Raw genomic sequence first — 17,197 nt, forward strand, 5'->3', positions numbered from 1 at the left:
TTCATCATCTTGAAAGTAATAGTTTCGCTGCCTTCTTTTTTGGAGTAGATTCAAACAACTTACACATCTCCTGAAACAAGCAAATTTAAATTTCCAAAACCTTTTCTACGCCAATTTCCTGATGACACTTCAAATCACTATAACCTGTCAGCCTGCAAAAATGTAACCTATATGTATTTCTCAACAATATAAAATATGAATGTTATCAATGAAGAATGAAGGTTAATACAATCAAATCTAGAGATAATAAATGTCACCTAGTCAATATGATATCCTGAGAGGAAGTGTTGCATCAATATTCCAGTCAGGACATAATATTGGCTGTAAGAATGTCACTGCTTTGCTCAGAAAATTCAAAAACCGGAAAACTTGCAGTCAGCAAAAACTGACCAATAAAAAATAAGTTTGTTGCAAGGACTGAAAAGTGAGGGAAACTACATCTTTAGGTTTACAACAGAAAGTCCTTTAGCACTGCATCATTCATCACCTTGAAAATAATAGTATCGCTGCCTTGCTCCAGAATCTTTGAAGAAGATTCAAATAACTTAAACATATCCTGAAACAAGCAAATTTAAATTTCCAAAATCTTTTTTGCGCCAATTTTTCCTGATGACTACATTTTAATCCAAAAATTTTAGGTTTACTACAAAAACTATCATCTGGTTTTTCTGCACCAATTTCCTGACGACACTACAGCTACCTGTCAGCCTGCTATTAACCTTAAAATTAACCTATAGCTATTTCACGACAATATAGAACATTTATGTTATGGCTGAAGAATGAAGGTTAATACCACCAAACGTAGTTATAATAAATGTCACCAGTCCATAGAATATCCTGAGAGGAATTATATGTTTCCTCAGTACTCCAGTCAGAACATGAAATTGGCGGTAAGAATGTCACTAATTTGCTCATAAAATTTAGATAAGGGGCAACTGTCAGTTAGCAAAAACTGACCTATAGTAATTTCTCAATAAAGAAGAAGTTTTTTGCAAAGACTGAAAACTGAAGGAAACTACATCTCAATCCAAAAATTTTAGGTTTACTACAAAAACTATCATCATCTGTATCACTACATAATTCATCACCTTCAAAGTAATGTTTTGCTGCCTTGCTCCAAAATCTTTGGAGTAGATTCGGACAACTTACACATCTACTGAAACAAGCAAATTTAAATTTCCACAAATGTTCTGCGCCAATTTCCTGAAGACACTTCAAATCACTACAGCTACCTGCCTGCACAAAATTAACCTATAGCTATTTCTCGACAATATAGAAAATTTAAGCTATGACTGTAGAATGAAGATAATATATGCAAGAAATGTGTAAGAAATATTGAGCCAGTCAATATAATATCCTGGGGAGAAATTATGCTGCATCGGTACATTACATACACCATTCAAGACATGAACTTGACATTGCCCAACACTCATTGATTTGCTCAGAAAACTTTGCACTAGTTACCAATTATTTAAACTTCTCCTGAAGCAACTTATTCAGCAAAAAACTAACTTGCAGCTATTACCTAAAAGAAACATTTATGTTATGGCAGAAAAATAATATCCCATGCATATAAATCTAAATACAAATATTCTGCAAGAAACTATGTTGCAACAAGATTCAAGACACGAAATTGAATGAGAGAATGTCACTGGTTTGTTCAGAAATCTTTGAATTAGTTACAAACTATTTAAACCTCGATAGAGGCAACTGACATTCAGCAAAAAAAAACCTCAGCCTTTTTCGTACAAGATTTGTGATATGACTTAAGAATAAATGACACAATACATCCTATTATAATTAAAGAAATGTGATGCCGTCAATATACTTACGATTATGTTGCATCAAACCATCAACTTGACAACTTGCTTTATTCTCGTTTATTACATCTGAGTCCAGCTGTACGACTTTATTCATCGCAAAATTCTAAGAAGTTTGATTACTTAACCATTACTTCATTAAATTGTAAATTTTCAACTCATAATTGTGAGCAAAATAACAAACTTTGACAGTTATCAAAACTAAATGGTTCATTTTTTAAAAAGTTGTCTTAAGGAATTACTGAATGTTTCAACAGAATACAGGCCAAGGATTTGTTACGTGAATTTTGAATTGTTCCAATTGTACTCTTGTTCGTACTTTTGTAATCTTTTTGGTTTTCCTAAATGAGGCCGATCGTAGAAGAAAAGGGGCTCTGCGTGCAGGATATCGCGTGCAGGTTTTCTTCTCGTTTTTCTTCCACTGTAACTTGAAGGCCTTTTAATGTCCTTCTGTATGGACTCAGTTCACGGAAGAGGTTAACGAATTTCATTGACGGACTTTGAGCTTCGGCTATTCCAAAAACAACTGTTGACAAATTGTAAACTTTACCTGTTGTACTACAAAATTAATGAACATTTTGACCTTCCCAACTATTTTTATTTTGCTTATTAAAAAACATTTTAATAACTGATCCACTATAAAATAGAGAATGGACAAATAATAAACAGCAACCATATTGTAAACTGTTAATAATTTTACGAAAACTTTTTGAATCTTCAATCAATCTATCGAAATAATCACTTGTTTGGCAAAAAAATAAATATTCTTAAAAATACTTGTTCTAAAAACTGATTAATAAAGCACAGATAAAAAAGGAGGTTAAAATTGTGCCCAAATAAAGATTGGACATTTTGATTTGCAAATATCCGTAGAAATAATAAATCAATTTCGGATTTCTTTCTAGAGAAAACAGGTTCATTTTGAATTTCCTATATACCGGTGGCTGCCTTTTACAGAGTCAATTTTTTTATAATAAAACGAATGACAATTTTTTTAACAATTGCCTGATATATTGATAGAGAACGAGAGAGACAGAGACAGAGAGAGAGCGAAAGAGAGTGAGTGAGAAAGTGAGAGAGAGTGTGTGAGAGTGAGGGGAATGTTGATATTGGGAGATGTTGATATTATTTTACCATGCAAAATTAGGTTTCGTGGACCTCTCTCTAAATCAACGTCGAATGATACAATTCACACCATTTGAAATAATTTATTAATAATAATTCAAATTATTTATTTTATTTCAAAGAGTTTATTACACCAAGAGAATTATGAAATGAACTTCTAATAAATAGTTGTAAAAGATAAAAATAAAAATATCGATAAAATGTCTTAGAACTTGTATACAGATTATAATCCTTTAACAAGGAGAGGGAGAGAGAGATGGAGAGGGAAAGAAAGAGAGAAAGAGAGAGAGTGAGAGAGAGAGAAAGTGCGAGAGTGAGAGTGAAATATAAAAATAGAAGGAGATAGAGAGTGTGAAAGTGAAAGAGAATGAGAGAAGGACGTAGTTAGAGAGAGAGACAGAGTGAGAGTGAAAGTGAAAGAGATAAGGAGATAGTTAGAGAGAGAGAGTGAGAGTGAAAGGAAAAGAGGTAAGGAGATAGTTAGAGAGAGAGAGTGAGAGTGAAAAGAAAAGAGAGAAGGAGATAGTTAGAGAAAGACAGAGTGAAAGTGAAAGAGAAAGGGAGAAGGAGATAGTTAGAGAGAGAGTGAAAGTGAAAGAGAAAGATAAAAAGAGATAGGCAGATAGTGAGAGAGAGAAAGTGAGAGTAAAAGAGAAAGAGAGAAGAAGATAGAGAGAGAGTTGGAGTGAAAGAGAAAGAGAGAAGAAAAAAGTTAGAGAGAGAGAGAGTTAGAGTGAAAGAGAAAGAGAGAGAGTGGAAAAGAAAGAGAGAGAGATGATGAAAGTGAAAAAGAAAGAGATAAAAAGACTTTCAGAGAGAGAGGGGGGAGAGAGAAAGAGAAAGAGAAAGATAAAAAGAGATAGTCAGATAGTGAGAGTGAGAGAGAGAAAGTGAGAGTGAAAGAGAAAGAGAGAAGTAAAAGTTAGAGAGAGAGAGAGAGTGAGAGTGAAAGAGAAAGAGAGAGTGAAAGAGAAAGAGAGAGAGAGATAGTGAAAGTGAAAGAGAAAGAGAGAAAGAGATAGTTAGGGAGTAAGAGCGAGAGAGAGGAAGTGAGAGTGAAAAAGAAAGAGATAAAAAAACTTTCAGAGACAGAGAGAGAGTGAGAGAGTGAGAGAGAGCGAGAGAGAGAGAGAGGGAGAGAGAGAGAGGGAGAGAGAGAGGGAGAGAGAGAGAAAAAGCAAGAGAGAAATAGACTTTCAGAGAGAGAGAGAGAGAGAGAGTGAAAGAGAAAGAGAGAAGGAGATAGTTAGAGAGAGAGAGAGAAAGTGAGAATGAAAGAGAAAGGGAGAAGGAGATAGTTAGAGAGTGAGAGTGAAAGATAAAGAGAAAAGGAGATCGTTAGAGAGTGAGAGAGAGAGAGAGAGTGAAGTGTCGAGCGTGTGTGTTATGAAGAGTGTATATGGGTGTGATTTCAAGAAATGTAGAAAGAGAGAGCAAGAGATAGAAACAAAAATATAGTAAGAGATTAACGGAAAGATTGTGGGATCTTATAGATAGAAAGTGCAAGTCAGTTTCTTGCCTGAGAGAGTGGTAGAGAAAGAGAGACCAAGAGGCAGACAGACGGATAGAAATTTAAAAAAATCAATTGGAGGATTCGCCAGAACGGCGCTTTCCAATGTTAAACCAGCACGACCTATCTGTCATGTGGTTTTAATATATTCACGACACTTGGAACTTACTGCTTAGAAATGTTCTTCCTGTGAGGAAAGCCAAATCCAACTCGCGCTTCGTAGTCTTATTATTTTTCCGGTTCACGGAAAAACATGGAATTGTGTATATTTTTGTTTTAATTTGAAAAAAAATTCAGCTACAAGCCCGATGTTTCTTTCGATTTTTTTTCAAGTGTAAAGGCACGTTATACTGTGTCTTAACATTATTTAAAACAATAGCATTTTAATAATATTTTATTATAAATGTCGTTTTTTGTATGTTTTAGCGTGTAGCCAGGTGGAGGTCGGTCTGCAGGGGATGTTCGGCCCTTGGGAGCCATCGTTGGGCGCACACGTCCAGAGTCTCTGCGAGGCGCTCGACCTACCCCACATGGAAGCGAGGCTCGATCTCGATCACGGCCACAAAGAGTTCTCGATCAATCTCCATCCATCGCAGGTCCATCTGAACGCAGCTGTCAAAGACCTCATCACCTTCCTCAACTGGACCAGGGTGGCCATCGTCTACGAGGAAGATTACGGTCAGTACAACATTCCGAAACCGGCTAGGTTGTTTAATCCAATTTCTATCACTTAAAAGATTTAATTTAATCTACTTACTGCTTATTATAAAGTTTGAACCTCTTACCAATTTAAGCAAGATGCCACAATTGTAATAATTTGAATTATGTTAAAATCCTTTTAAACCCTTAAATATCGTTGATCCTGTCAAACTTCATAAAAGTTGCCAACTAAATACAACAAGCTTTTTAAAACAAACAACACACAGATTTTTTTTGTTTAATCCATAAATGCTTCTTTTTGGTTAATTTTTATTCGTTTTTGCCAAACACAGCAATTACACTTGTCGCAACTTGCAATTTTTTTTAATTGAGAAAAATAACACGTAAATGGCTAAAATGATCAAATGCAAATAAACAAACAGTTAAAAAACACTGAATTAAAAACAGAAAAAGAAATAACAGCCTATTTTGTTTCAACAGCCAAAACCATCAGCGCCAAAGGTTAGAAAACAAAGAAAACTTTTCAAATTACATTTCCAAACCCGCTTTGTAGATAGCTAAGTGTATATTGCTATATTCTGTATAGTGATATGTGCTTCAATTTTTCTCTAAATACGTATTTACTATGTTAATTGTTAATATTGTTATAATTCGTATAGAAGAGACACTGGTTAGAATAGTAAAACAACTTTAGATAGGAGGATTTCTTTTTGAACGACTCTGCATGAGCTTTTTTCTCTCAAAAGTTCGGATTGCTATTTTTGTCCTTTTTCGTACAATCTTCTGCATCATTGTGTGTTTTTGTAAAATCCTTCCATCGTTTGAAGACGATCACCTCGATTTGACGCAGATCGTGTTAAAATGTACATATTTGGTTTATAAAAGAAGCACGTTTTTATCTCTCTTAAGAAAAAAATTGTTTAATTATTTTTTACGGAAAGGATATTTGTAATTCATAATTTTTTTATTAAATATGAGTATTTTTTGTATTTTATTCATTTGACCTTCTGGGAGATAATATCCTTAAAACACACACACACACACACACACACACACATACACACATTATTTGCGATCCTAAAACTTTTTAGAAACGAACTGTTGCGACAAAAGTTTTCAGAATATCAAGCAAAGAAACAAGAGAGGTGTTTACTGTGATGTGATAAAACATTATAACTTACTTCAATTAATTATGGTCTTGGTTGTAATGAAAAAGCGGGATTCGAAGATTCCTTACATAAAATATTAATTAATTGAACTAATGCTTCTCTAACCACTTGACCATCGTGACTTCGGTCTACTCGGACATCCTTCTCAACTTCCCATCTCAACCTTTCGAATTTTCCCTCTTTTTGCCATGATTTGTGGGTTCGAATCCCGCCCGTGACACAGACTTTTTCATCCCATACATGAAAAGAATAAGTAATTGAAATAATTAATGTGGTTAATTAGATCATTAATATAAATGGATTATTTATAACTTTGTAGAAAATCAGTAAAAGTAATATTTAAAATGCGAGAAAGAAAACAGATAGAAAGAAGAGCTAGAATAGGGCTGGCGATGGGCAATGTAGTTTGTCGGCATTTATAAAATAAAAATAAAAATAAAATAAGTAAATAAAATTTAAAAAATGCAGTATAAAGTAAAAAGCTGAAATTTACTTTAAGTCAATTATCACTTTTTACAAGTGTGTGGTGGTTAGTGACCGTTAATCAATGATTATCCAGAAATCGTGAGATGGGGTCTGGTGTGATGTAGGATTCAGAAAAACATTTTCTTTATCGCGCCACTGTTTCGATCTTTATTGAGATCATCATCACTCTCAACAAGACACGCAAGAATGGCACAATTACACATATTATATTTTTATAAACTAAAAATAAAAATAAAATAAGTAAATAAAATTTAAAAAAATGCAGTATAAAGTAAAAAGTTGAAATTTACTTTAAATCAATTATCACTTTTTACAAGTGTGTGATGGTTAGTGACAGTTAATCAATGATTATTCTTACTTTAAGTATATCAATGATTATTACTTTGAGCCCTGAAGATGATCTCAATAAAGATCGAAACGTTGGCACGATAAGGAAAATGTTTTTCTGAAACCTAAATCACACCAGACCGCATCTCACAATTTCTGAATAATTTTTTTTTACAAGTTTTCCTATTAAATGTCATACATAAAAATAAGTTGACCCTTCAAAGAGAGGATTCGATTTTACCTCGTTATTGTAAATATTTTACAAAAATAAATTAATAAAAATGTCAGTCATTTAAATACATTTTCTTAGCTGATTTTGAAAAACAATTTTCTATCTTTGATATTTGTTGAGTGTTCACCCGTTCATAATTTATTTCAATATATATAAATTCTTTAAAAATTGTTATGCAATAATATTTATTGGTTTTAATTTTAAAAAAAGCATCATTGTAATAACGAATTTGTAAAGGATTTAATCGGGTCAAACTCCTGGGGGTCACAGGAAACACATCAATCGTCCCTCTTTTTACCGAAACAGCAGAAATTAGGAGGTGGAGGAAAGGACAGTTTTGGAAAATATTAACCGTAATTGCGCTCGGTCGGGCTACAAATCAAGTTTTCCGTTTTGCAAATTCCGCCCTTCAATCTACGACACCAAACAAAACAGTAGGGCAAATCAACGGGATTTGAAACAATTACGACTTTCTGAATTTTACAACTAACCGTTAAAAAATTCGTGCAGTGAATTCGTTTTTATTAGTTTTTTAATAAGTAGTAATATGGTCTGGTTTATAATAAAGATGCTATTTTTGCTTATTTTTACCAGAATATAAAGGGTTTTATATTTTCAAGATTTAATTACTGTGATATATCTCTGGCGCTATATCGTTCCATCATAGTCACATATTCTCAAGTATTTCATTAATATTATGTCAAAGCAATTATATAAAAACTGACATAATTGTAGGTTTCTTTGTGGTTTTTATTTATAAATATTGTTTTAGAACACCGTGGTGACCGTTTGGTTAGAATGGTTCTGGGTTCGATGCCCTGCTTAGCACTTGGATTTTATGTATGCAGTGATCTGAATAAATCATTAACACCTAGTAAAAAATTGACTACCCGTCAGAAGACAATATTTCAAGCCTGCACAATAGACCTTAACTGTTAACGTACAAGAAGACTCCGGAAGTGAATTATTTTTTGTTCGTAATTAAATATTATCTCTGTTTCAAAAATTAGATATATTCTTCCCGTGGTATGGCCAACGTGGAGCCCTGATTTGACCCGATCAGATTTTTACAAATGGGGAACTTTGAAAAGTGCAGTTTACAGAACAACCATCGAAAAAAACAACTCATAGAGAAAATTGAAATCACGTGCATTGACATAAGGGAAAGAAGGAAGGGAAATGAGTCTGATTTTTGTTACCAACCTATAAATGTTTTTATTAAATCTTTCAATTAATTAAGGTTTTTAGTTGAGATAGAAAAGTCAATGTCACGAGCGAGATTCGAACCCACGACCTTCGGCTAGATACGCCGCTGCTCTACCACTTGAGCTATCGTGACCTCGATCCACTCGGACATCAATTTCCCATCTCATCTCCATCTTTTGAATTTTCTCTCCTTTTTGCCAATTTTAAAATGTCGTGTAATCTAATAAAATCTAATAATAAAACAAATGAAATGGTCACGGAGAGCTTTAGTGAAGATATACTTCATTTTAATTCATTAAATTCACTATTTTTCGTGGTCCGCTTGACCAAATAATAGCATTCAATTAATGAAGGTTTTAAGTTGAGATAAAAAAGTCAGCGTCACGAGCGGATTCGAACCCACGACCTCAGGCTAGATACGCCGCTGCTCTACCACCTGAGCTACCGTTACTTCGATCCACTACGACACTAACTTCCCAACTCAACTCCACCTTTTGAATTTTCCCTCCTTTTTGCCATTTTTAATTTTTTTATTAAAAATGTGACAAGTATGATGTTCTGAGGTTGATGCTCTTCCTGGGTTCGATATCACGTTTTTCAACCTTGCAAAGGTGATTTCAATAAACAAATTGGACAAAAGTGAGCTTGTAATACATTGATGAAATTTTGATGGAAAAGTCATTGTACTAACCCCAATTAGATATTTTTTTTTAAACCATAGGCTTTGCCGTTTCTTATCCTTTCAGCAGTTACTATGCATTCGGAAGCGCAAATTTTTCAACGGAAATTTTGTTACCTTGTGGAAAATTTATTGTAGTTTACAGTTCTAAAGGTCAGACTTGTATTTTAATGAAGCTAAAGTTGAGAAATTACGATTTCATGTGAAAAAAATTTGATTTTAGACTAAAATGACAAAAAGGTTCTGGAACGAGTCGACATAGAAACCTCGTTCTGTGTCGCTGAACTCTGTAATACTCTGTATAGTACTCTTTTAGAGTCAAATATTGAATTCAGTGTTTTTGGCTCTGATTCTGTGTCAACTGAGATTGTTAAAGCTGACAGTGGCACTAGTATTTCTTAATTATCTGCTCTGGTTGAAGAAAGACCTGCTCAGGAAAAGTTGTTCTATGACCTTCATCATTTCATCTTTGTTAATGCCCGGCTATACACGAGAAGATCCTTCACAGGATGAACAATTGCCAACGATTTGACGAACAGTGGCTGGCATCCCTGCCAAAAAGTGCCCATGCGTTATTCCTGTATGACCTATGCGTAGTCTTGTCAGAATAGACCTTTCTCTTTTGACCCGTACTCCGTAGAGTAGGGAGCAAGACTGACTAGAAAAACACATTCTCTTCATAAATTATTGATCTTAATATTTTTAACTAATTTGTGTGTTATAGTCGTATAAACTGAACATTGCGGAAATTTTAAAAATTATATATTATTTATGTAAATAGGCATGTTTTATACTATTAAAATAATCAAAAATACCAAAATTACAGAAGAAATATATAAACAATTTTTTTACGCTTTTTAAACATTTTTGCTTGTTTTATTTAATCGATTTGGTAATTTTTTTACTCATTTATCTGTAACGCTTAAACCTTCAGACTTTGTATCTACAACTGAATTTTAATGCAAGTTACATTAAATTTTATAGTATAAAATTGAGTTTATTTCATTAAATTGTTCTTTTTCTAGGAAATCAAGTTGAAAATTTTGTTTAGATATTCAATATATCACTATTTTTTCTCACAAGCTGTTGAAAGTTAATTTTTTTCTCAACCCGTTATCGCTGAACCGTATAAATTAACCCTAATTTCCCATTCAACATTTATAAATTACCCAATTATGCCATTACTGTTGTATTTAATTACGGTATTATGCTCCTTCAATGTATAATTTTAGCGATAAACTTCCGCGCCTGATTTAAATATTTTGTCCTATGCCTACATACTTTGTGTGTTCTGTTTAGCAATCAAGTATGGTTGTGTTTGGGTGTATGATTATGTATGCGGAGTGTGTGGCAAATGGTTGATAATTGAACATCAATTATACAAAACCAAGCTATGAAAACAAAAAACAAACGCTTTTTAATATAATTAAAACGACATTGTTATTTTTTATAATGTTTAATGTTTATGTTTAATATTTTATAAAATTAAAACCAGTTCACTCAACACTACTGGCAAACAACTCCCAAATATTTTCGTTTTTTTTTGCTTTTTGCTCTGCTCGTACTTCATTTTTTAAGAAAAAAAAGGGCATGGATATTTGTCTAAATTTCCAAATTTTCTATTTGTTCAAATAAATTTTTGCATGAGCACCAACTTTTCTTTCACTGCTACCAAATTTTTGCATTCAGATTTTACAAGTACTGTGTATATAATATTGAATCATAACGTTGTATTTATAAACTGATTTTTTTTTCTTATAAATTTTACACCTATGCTTAAAATAGTACATTTACACACAAAAGGATTTTTTACTGTTTCTATAAAGATTCATGACAGTTTCTTTTTTTTACGCTTTTCGTCTAGGATTATTCAAGCTTCAAGAGCTGGTGAAAGCTCCTCCTGGTTCGAGGACGGAAATGTACATAAGGCAGGCTCATCCTGGCAATTACAGGCACGTCCTGAGAGAAATAAGGCAGAAGGAGATTTTCAAACTGATCGTCGACACCAACCCGTCCAACATGAACCACTTTTTTAGAGCGGTAAGTACATTTTAAAAAATATTACTAAATTTATTTTCTTTTTAACGAATCGCATTCCTTAAAAACTAAAACTGGTCGCAGGCTTACAATGTTTTACATGAAGCCTGATATTATAATGATTAATTATTGATTTTAAGTAATTAAGGTTTTTAGTTGAGATAAAAAAGTCAGTGTCACGAGCGGGATTCGAACACACGACCTTCGGCTAGATACGCCGCTGCTCTACCACTTGAGCTATCGTGACCTCGATCCACTCGGCACTAACTTCCCATCTCAACCGCACCTTTTGAATTTGCCCTCCTTTTTGCCATTTTTTATTAATTTTTATCTCAATTAAAAACCTTATTTAATTAAAAGATATCAATTGATCAAGCGGACCACGAAAAGTACTGAATTTAATAAGTTAAAATGAAATAGACTTCACTAAATCTCTCCGTAGCCATTTCAATTGTCGCCGAGAATCAAATAGATTACACGAAATTTCAAAAATGGCAAAAAAAGAGGGAAAATTCAAAAGGTGGGGTTGAGATGGGAAGATAGTGTCCAAGTGTCAGGATAGCTCAAGTGGTAGAGCAGCGGCGTATCTAGCCGAAGATCGTGGGTTCGAATCCCGCTCGTGCCATTGACTTTTTTATCTCAACTAAAAACCTTAATTAATTGAAAGATATTAATTGGTCAAGCGGACCACGAAAACTAGTGAATTGATTTGAAGCTTGAATAAAAGAATGAAAAAACAAAAGTTACTTCAAAAATCTAATCATCGAAAAATTTTACACGTATGCCAAAAAAATTCACATCAGGCCTACTTTTTTTATTGTACAATTTCTTTTCCATATTGGTCTTTAAACAATTAAAATTCATAACTGAATCCTAAAATGTAGTATCGTCGACTCTCTCAAATTTCGCTGAATAATAAGGAGTATTAATCGATGTTAATAATTTATCCAACATCTAGCCGTGTTTCTATGTTTTGATTTGAACTGCTGACTAATAGCTTGTAAGCACACGTAGAATATTACTCATTAGGAGTACGGTTTAGCAAATGGAATATAAGTGCCCTCCTTCATGTGGTTTTATCTTAATGGCACGGTAATACAGAAAATGCATCAGATTAGCCCTCTAATTAATGTCTGCTAAAATTCCACTAGGTAAAATGTTTATTTATCTTATTTTTTATAATTAATAATTTTTAATTTAGTTATATTTTTAATCCAAGGCCTTGGTTGCGATGAACCAAAACCTCAGAAAACAATAATTATCCTAAAAACGTAATTAATAGAATCATAAACAATTATTCTAAAACTCCAGTTATATAACTCACCACTAAACCAAACATCCTCTTTGCGGACAACACATCAACCAACGCAACCACACACAGACAAAGCATATACATGTCCATTCTATTAGTCTTTAGTAACTGGGAGTTTTGTGCCCCTGAAAAGCCCCGGTGTTGTGTTGAGAGAAGCCGTGACGAAACGAGCGGGATTCAAACCCACGATCTTCGGCTAGATACGCCGCGTGTGGTTGAGATGGGAAGTTGGTGTCCGAGTGGATCGAGGTCACGATAGCTCAAGTGGTAGAGCAGCGGCGTATCAAGCCGAAGATCGTTGGTTCGAATCCCGCTCGTGCCATTGACTTTTTTATCTCAACTAAAAACCTTAATTAATTGTATTATTTGTCAAGCCTTCAACGAAACTAGTGAATTTAATTATTTGTAATCTATTATATTTCGCAGTCTGATGGACTAAAATAAATCTTTTTATGTAAGGTGTTAGCGGAAATGAAAAAGTTAGTGTCACGAGCGGGATTCGAACCAGTGTTGGGCAAAAATTAGTCATGTCTAATGATTAATGATTGATCACTCAGACCGTTAGTCATGATTGGTAGTAAGTGACTAATTTAGTCATTAGTCACCATANGAATCGGACCATGGTCAATATGAACTTTTTTGTTCATTTTAGGGTCAAGAATCTACTGGTGAAGTTTGTAGCACGAGTAGCAAGTCACCCTGTATAGTTAATCATGACTAAATTTCGATAAATCATGTTCAAATGGGTGCTCAAGAAATGAAAAATTCACAACTTAATCACTTTTAAAAAATTCTCTAACAGAAATTTATTTCATAAAAACGAAAATCCTTCAACACCTTATTTAACAAAAACCAATCTTCCAATTATAAGTAAAACTAGTTGTTATGAAAATCTAAAAAATAATGATAATAACAATAAAATAAAATCTTAGAACAAGCTACGCTTTGAAAAGTAAATGTTTACATAATCGATTAATGGAAAAAGTATTTCTTTGAATTAAAATTTATTCTACTTGAAAGGAATGATTTCTACATTATTTGGAAAATATACCATCTAGGGGTCTTGAATGTAATAAAATAGACACGTAGAATAATTATGTAACTTTGGTTTTTGTTTATGATAACATTTTTTGAATGTTGGCCGTGAGCACGACTCTCATCTCAAAATTTTTATCCGGAATCTGTTGGATTTTGGTAAGTTGGTCATTGTAGCCAGATTTGGGCAAAATCTAACTACTTCAATCATGATTAAGAATTTTGATTGAAGTTTAATCATGGTTGAATTAGTCATGAGTAAATTAATCATTGTATGATTTAGTCATAGCTCATGATTGAATTAATCATGACTAAATCACATAATGATTAATTTACTCATGACTAATTCAATCATGATTAAACTTCAATCAAAATTCTTAATCATGATTGAATTAGTTAGATTTTGCCCAACTCTGATTCGAACCCACGACCTTCGGCTCAACACGCCTTGAAGTCACGATAGCTCAAGTGGTTAGAGCAGCGGCGTATTGAGCCAAGGTCGTGGGTTCGAATCCCGCTCGTGACACTAACTTTTTCATTTCAACTAATACTTTACATAAAAAGGTTTATTGATTGAATGAAATTATTTGTAATTATCTTAGATTCGAATGCAGGACTGCAACCCGTGGCCTTTACCTTATTTCATTGACCCCCAGCGTCTGTTGAGACTGAATGTTATTAGCGTGAATAGCGTATATCAAGCACTCCACCACCCTAACCGACTGACTGGTATGTAAATGTGAAAGATTGTATTTGAAAGTGAATGTTTTTTTAAGTTTTAGGGAATAATTTTGTTAAAAATTGAGATGATCTCGGATGGTAGCTTACGAAGCCCAAGCACGTTGGCTAAATGGATAAAACCGAGGTATGACCCCGGACTGCCAGCGCCCAAGGTGGATGATTCTCGAAGCCTGCCGATAACTTATTATAAATTACAAAATCTGCAAGTCCCGGTGGATTTAGATAGTGATAAGCTCTGTATATGCACATGGGTGTTTAAATAAAAAGCTTATATAAATCAGAAATCAATACAAGAGATTTTTAAGAATATATAATTTCTCATATTCGCAGGTCAGTATTTTTAAAATAATAACACCCCTTCTCGTTTTGTAAATTTAGGGTAGAATGTAATTAAGAGGGGGAACAAAAATATATTTAATGAGATATACTAAGTAGAAGAAGAGTTTAATGCTTGGGTAAATTTTCGAGGTCTTTAAAGGCCTGGTGGAAAGTTTCGTTTATAGAGGTAAAAGGCTCTCGGACTGCCTCTCCCTGTATTCTCACAATTAAAACAATTTATGATTTTTAATATGCGCCGAATGGGATTCTGCGAGTAAAGTTCCACCGCATCTGGATTCCCTCTCGCTCTCGCTGTTCTTTTTTCCGCCACATCAAAAGAAAGATTCAAGTGGACTGGAGCCAATTGTGTTTCAAATGAAAAATTTGTCCGATCTCTTTGCCAGTTAGACCGAGTTTATTTATTTACCCTCTGGCCAAATCCATCCTATTCAATAATCCTCGAAAAATCGTTTACGCTTTTTTTTTTCCAACGCCCAAATTTTTCATCGTTTCACTTAGCCTAATCAATATAGCTGTTGCGGTAAAACAATAAAAGGGCTTTACAGTTTATTTCATTTCGTACAGTGTAGAAGTGGACCGTGATAAAAAAAAAGTTATCTGCAGATGAAAAGACCACCTAAAGCTTTTTTCACTGTCCTCTTAAAATATTGTTCAAAACTTTACGATTTGCCCAATATATTGTAAAAACCATTTTTTAACATTTTTAGAAACAAATAGAAAACTGTATTATTTATGATAGTTTTTGTTAATATTTTTGTTTCAGAACCGAAGGCTGGAAGCCTTGTTATATTCATGCGGGAAAATGTTTGTCCTCTAAAATTAAAATTTCCACACGAATTTTGCGTTTCAGACCTTTTTGAACGAATTTGGTCCCGTGTCTGTCTTTCATTTGGTGCAGTGGTCGATTTCTTCCTTGGCAAATCCCCAAAACCATTTTTATGAAATTTCAGCTTGTGAGGGTTGGTTTCTAGACGTGCTCCTATCAATTTCATCCCAAACGGATCAACGGTATTGCATGCGTATGCGCAAACGTAAAATCCCGTACACGGCTATGTCTCCGAAAACATTTTTTTGGATTTTGATGAAATTTGCAGGAATTATGCGAGTTGTTTTATATATGATATCCTATGAATTTTATTCTAAACACATGCGCATGTACAAAATGTGAGAAATTTAAAGTGCCTAAACACTTGTCAGACTTTTCTGTTCAAATATGAAAAATTGATATTCATGGAAAAAAAGGTTTTCACTTTTTAATTATAATATTTCATTTGAAAATTTAACTGCAGCCTCATTTCTTGGGTAAAATTAATATTGTAAAAGGTAACAGTATGTTTACTGTTGCTTGTAATTAGCACAATATTGTTGTTAATGTACAATTCGACGTTTATCAATCAATATTAGAAATCTTTAATCGAGATTCCTGTTACGGAATGAGTCCTTCAGGAAGATGTTTTTAGCCCGCTCTTGTTTTCCATTTGTATTTCTGACATTCTGTCGTTTTTATTAGAGAGTGGGATTTAACATAAAATTAACGAAAATCTTGTCATGCTGTGATATTTGAAATTTTTTGTAAATAAAGTCAGAAAAGTTTAAATATACAACAATTAAAAAGTGCAGTTGTTCTGTAAATAATCACCGTTTCTTTTACCTATACATTTTCATCTGGTCTCACTACAATGAAATATGTATTATTTATGTTTTCTAATCATATATTTTAATGCATGTATTTATTTAAATAATACAAAAGTGGAAAAATATTGTAAAGGATAGAGTATAACAGATCAAAACAAATTATCAGATAAAAAGATTTATTAAGGAGCAAAAACAGTTTAATTTTGCATAAAACATCATAATACATTATTTTAGTTAAAACGTATTTATCTGGTGAGTTTTTGTAAAAGACATGGCCTGTTTTTGACATCGGTTATTTTACTATAAAATTAAGAACGGTTGCAAATGTAATTTTTCACATACAATCTATGATGTTATTAGAATTTTAATAAGTTTCTGTGTTGACTTAGTGATCAACCGTTTTTAAATGTTTCATTTTCATTTTAAAAAAGCGATACCAGAGACTCAAAATTTACCTATTACGGAAATATTGATGTTTCTTTTTGGACTGTACTATTTCAATTTGTCGTGTAATTAGTTTTCAAAAAAGAAAATGGGCAAATTAGTTGAATAAAACATGAACAATTATTGTGTATTGATTTTTTAAAACTTATTGAAAATGAAAAAATAAATTATACAATAATTAAAATTTGAGATTGATGAATTTTTGTTATTGTATCATTTTTCAGAATATAAAGGATTAGCAAAATATATGAAGAAACATTCATCCTCAAAAATTCATCGGTTGGTGTTTTTAAAAGTTAAGTTTTAAAAAATCAACACAAATTAATTATTTTTATTTATTCAGTTAAATTTTCAATTTTGTTATTTATAAACAGTAACCCGATCAATTGGAATTATTGAGTTCTGCAGGAAATTTACAAAATCTGAAAAATGAATCGATG

The 17,197-nt window shown here is 32.9% G+C and overlaps 1 protein-coding gene across 1 annotated transcript in view; it reads left to right on the top strand.

The window, feature by feature from the left end:
- LOC106674284 (glutamate receptor ionotropic, kainate 2) overlaps positions 1 to 17,197 on the top strand; it is a 306,995-nt gene that overhangs the window by 115,785 nt on the left and 174,013 nt on the right. The window contains exons 2-4 of the mRNA XM_024226052.1: positions 4,882 to 5,133; positions 5,596 to 5,616; positions 11,079 to 11,254. Of these exons, the coding sequence (XP_024081820.1) occupies positions 4,882 to 5,133; positions 5,596 to 5,616; positions 11,079 to 11,254 (449 nt within the window). The remainder of the gene's footprint in view (positions 1 to 4,881; positions 5,134 to 5,595; positions 5,617 to 11,078; positions 11,255 to 17,197) is intronic.

Source organism: Cimex lectularius, unplaced genomic scaffold, assembly GCF_000648675.2.
Source record: "Cimex lectularius strain Harlan isolate CLEC.00 unplaced genomic scaffold, Clec_2.1 scaffold110, whole genome shotgun sequence".
Lineage (NCBI taxonomy): Eukaryota > Metazoa > Arthropoda > Insecta > Hemiptera > Cimicidae > Cimex > Cimex lectularius.